We start from the raw sequence: 3,926 nt of genomic DNA on the forward strand, positions 1-3,926 counted from the left end.
TCTTACACTGTCCGATGTCTCCCTTCACCCACTTTCTGTTGTCCATCCCCCAGAGAGGAGGTTATCTGTAGATCCTTGTAATCGGTTCCCCCTTTCTTCCCCACCTCCCCTCCAAAAATGTTTGCTAATAAGTAAATGGATTGATCAGATTCTGTGGTAAAGACTGCACAGTGAAAAGGAAAAACCCGCCATCCCATTTCTCAGCCGTGACAACTACGCTCGTTGATGGTTTCTCATGTACTTTCATACATTGGATTTGGACACGTGTGTGTCTGTGTGTGTATCTTTTTACAATATAAATCAGGTCGGTCTATTCGTGTTTTCTGTATCCTTTTTCCAAATTTTATCTTGAGGTCTTTCCCTATAAGCATTCACAGAGCTAATAAGCTGCATGATAGTCCAGTGTGTGAATGGAGAAGACTATTTTTCTGTTACTAAAATGAGCATGCCCAATTGTAGAAAAAAAGAAAAGCTATCACTTAGAAGACCACCACCCAAAAAAACCAATGTCAATGTTTTTCTAATTTTCTTCTTACGCATTGTAAAACATTGCTTTAATATAAATATACTTTTGAACCATGCTATTTAGAAAAGAGAATTTATCCTAAAATTATTTTCTTACTTCTCCAGCTTGAAAAAACACCATCTCCAGGTGTTTCAAAACTTGCTCCCATATTTTCTATAGATCCTTCATGAGATTTAAGCCAGGGAGACCATGGTTTTCAAAAATTCCTGTATTTGTTTTCTCAGTCACATGTTAAATGTATGTGTTTGTGTAACATAAAACAACAACAACAAAACCCACTGCCATTGAGTCGATTATAACAACCTAGTGTGATTTTCATGGAATCAGGCTTTTTGTCCATTAACCATTAGCATTGTTTAATGCCTGAATCAAAAAAATATTCTTACTCAATGAGATTATAAATGTTAATGGTTCACTGGCTCTTTGACTTCGTATATGAATTACATAGTTACAGTTTACTGTTTGTGCTTATCTGCAAAGGCATCATCAGTTCTGAATCACAGATTTCGTTCATTACAATGTTTCTTATTTGAAAATCAACCTGTGTAAAACACTTGTTTGTTGTAGGCATTGCAGTTCCATCTCAAGATATTCTCTATACGACTCTGGGAACTCTGATTAAAGAGAGGAAGATTTATCACACTGGAGAAGGATACTTCATAGTTACTCCTCAGACTTACTTTATCACAAATACGACCCACCCAGAAAATAGCAGAGTCCGATCAGATGAAAGTCACCCAGTGCCACCTTCCGTTACGTATCTGGTGAGCATGGACCACTCTGCAGAATTAGCCAGAGACAATGCTGCTGTCGTTTCCCACTGTCAGTCTTGCCAGTGTTTTCCTGATGGCAGCACTCGGGGCCTTCGGGATGCACAAGCTGCACCAGGAGTGATCAGAAAAGACCAGAAAGGTCCTGGGGACTCCAAACCTGGGGGACACAATCAGGCCTTTTCAGGGGCTGAGGAGAAGCACAGCTGCAGTAGGACCGAGCCTTTACCATGTACAAAAGACAGAGAAAAAGGCAGGAGATTTGGCTTTGGTCTCTTCTGGCGTAATATGTCTAGGAAGGAGAAGCCCAAAACAGAGCACAGGAGTTTCTCGGCCCAGTTCCCCCCTGAAGAATGGCCTGTTCGAGACGAAGATAACTTGGATAATATCCCACGAGATATTGAACATGAGATAATTAAACGGATCAACCCCATCCTGACCGTTGACAACTTAATCAAACACACGGTCTTAATGCAAAAATATGAAGAACAGAAAAAATATAACAGCCAGGGTACTTCCACTGATATGCGGAAGAGTCGGCACACGCACTCTCCAAAGGAGAGGGTGAAGCAAAGGCAGGGTCGGCCTGCAAAGCCTCACAGGCAGGGCCATTCTCTCAGAGAGAGAGACACCCGCAAAGATAGGAGTCAGGCAACTGAGCCTCCGCCAAGAAGCAGTAGACAGGAGAAACACCCCAAGCTCCCTGCTACACAGTCCACCCCCAGAAGTAAAAGCCCAGATGAAGTAGCTCAGAAACCGCTTGGTGAGACTCCAACAGTGCTAGGTACCTATTCGATTTACAAAAGGCAAATCAGCAATCCTTTCCAGGGTCTGCCTCGCCGAAGGAGCCTAGGGACCAGAGGGCACAAAACTCAGAAGACCAGTGATCTGAAACCCAGACAGATGGGACCAAGAGAAAAGATTTTCCGAAGGTCACGAACTTTAAATTCCTCAAGAGTTTTCAGCGGTGAAACCGAACAACGAGGTGCTGAACGATGTGAAGCTAGACTGAAAGCAGAGTCAGCTCATGTGAGTAACCCTGTCATTGATGGCTTCCAGGGTGACCTGGCAGAGCACCCCCAATGTCGTGTCTTACAGATGGACAATAAAGGCTGTTCCCGCAGGGAAGACATATTTGGATGTGATGTGTGTGGGGAAGAAAATGAGCTCATCCCTGAAGTCTTGAGGAAAAGTCATTCCCACCTGGACAAATTAGGGGAGACCGAAGAAGCACAGCATACGCTGCCATCGCGAGACCTTTCCTTGTTCGACCGGTCTTCCTCTGCTTGTGTACTGGTTGCTAAAACAATGCAACAATTCCAAAATCTCGACCTCTTGGATTATCCCATTGATGTGAGCCATGTGAGCCAACCCAAGAGACCAAACAGAGACTCAGAAGGGGAGCTCACGAGAAAGGCGTTTATTCAGCGCACAGAGCCCGCTCCTCTAGAAGCTGAAGGGCTTTCTGACCCTGACCAGGCCTTTCCTGAGAAGGAAGTGGAGGATGATGACGGTGCCTGCAGTTCCCTCTATCTGGAGGAGGAGGACTGTTCAGAAAATGATGACTTATGTCAAATGCTGCCTGGGCATACTCAGTATTCCTTCCCGGGTGAAAGTAAATGGAATCATTTAGGAAAGCAGAAGGCGACTGGGAGATCTCTCTCTGAGTACAGCACGAAAACACACAGATCGGAGCCTCAGGTGCTCAGTGACCAGTGTCACAAATGCAGTGGGATGTGCCCCAATCCAGGGGAAAGCCAAAACCCTAACCACTCTGCTGGAAGCTGCGACTTTAATTCAGGGACCAGGTTTGCATTGAATTCTGAAAAGGAGCCTAGTGTTGCTCAATGTGTAGTGCAGACCTCAGTGCTTGCGGATGAAAGCCTACTTGATTACTGTCACACAAGGATAGCCAATTCCAAGGCCGAGCCCCTGCAAGCTTCGGTTGGTGACACAAGAAAGAAACTATCCATCTGGAGCCAGAGCCCTCAGATTCAGGAACCAAGAAACCATGCCCCACGGAAGCTAGAACTTTTCAATTCTTCAAATATGCCATCCCAGGATGTCCACCATGATGACAGTCACTTGGAACAAACAGAAAACCATAGCATGGCAGGAGATAGTGGAATTGATTCTCCTCGGTAAGTGCACATAAAAGCAATTGATTAGCACTGTCCCACAGCAGTTATTAAAATGAAGACTAGATGGAGTTAGTAAGTGGGGATTTGCTGGGTAAACTTTTTATAATTGTAGAATTCTGCCACCCTTTACTGAACAAGTAAGAAAGACGGGGCTTTCTAATCCAGTGAAGAGTTACAATCTCGGAAACTCACGGGGCAGTTCTACCCTGTCCTATAGGGTTGCTGTGCGTCAACATCGACTCAGTAGCAATGAAGTTTGTTTGTTACTGAACAAAATGTACAGTTACAAAATCATCTTACATAATTGGATAAAGTTCATTTAAAAATTTTTAGAGTTCATTTTTAATGTGAATAAAAATTAGTTTGATCCAATATCACAAAACTTTTAATTATTTCTTTTTTTTTTATTGTGCTTTTCTTTTTTTTCTTTTTTAACATTTTATTAGGGGCTCATACAACTGTTATCCCAATCCATACACACATCAATTG

General features: G+C 43.4%; 1 protein-coding gene across 1 annotated transcript in view; it reads left to right on the plus strand.

The window, feature by feature from the left end:
• STOX1 (storkhead box 1) overlaps positions 1-3,926 on the plus strand; it is an 8,001-nt gene that overhangs the window by 750 nt on the left and 3,325 nt on the right. Inside the window, exon 2 of the mRNA XM_004701135.2 lies at positions 1,094-3,437. Coding sequence (XP_004701192.1) covers positions 1,094-3,437 — 2,344 coding nt within the window. The remainder of the gene's footprint in view (positions 1-1,093; positions 3,438-3,926) is intronic.

The sequence above is a fragment of the Echinops telfairi genome, unplaced genomic scaffold (assembly GCF_000313985.2).
Source record: "Echinops telfairi isolate 266 unplaced genomic scaffold, ASM31398v2 ScPeMD7_70;HRSCAF=299, whole genome shotgun sequence".
Lineage (NCBI taxonomy): Eukaryota > Metazoa > Chordata > Mammalia > Afrosoricida > Tenrecidae > Echinops > Echinops telfairi.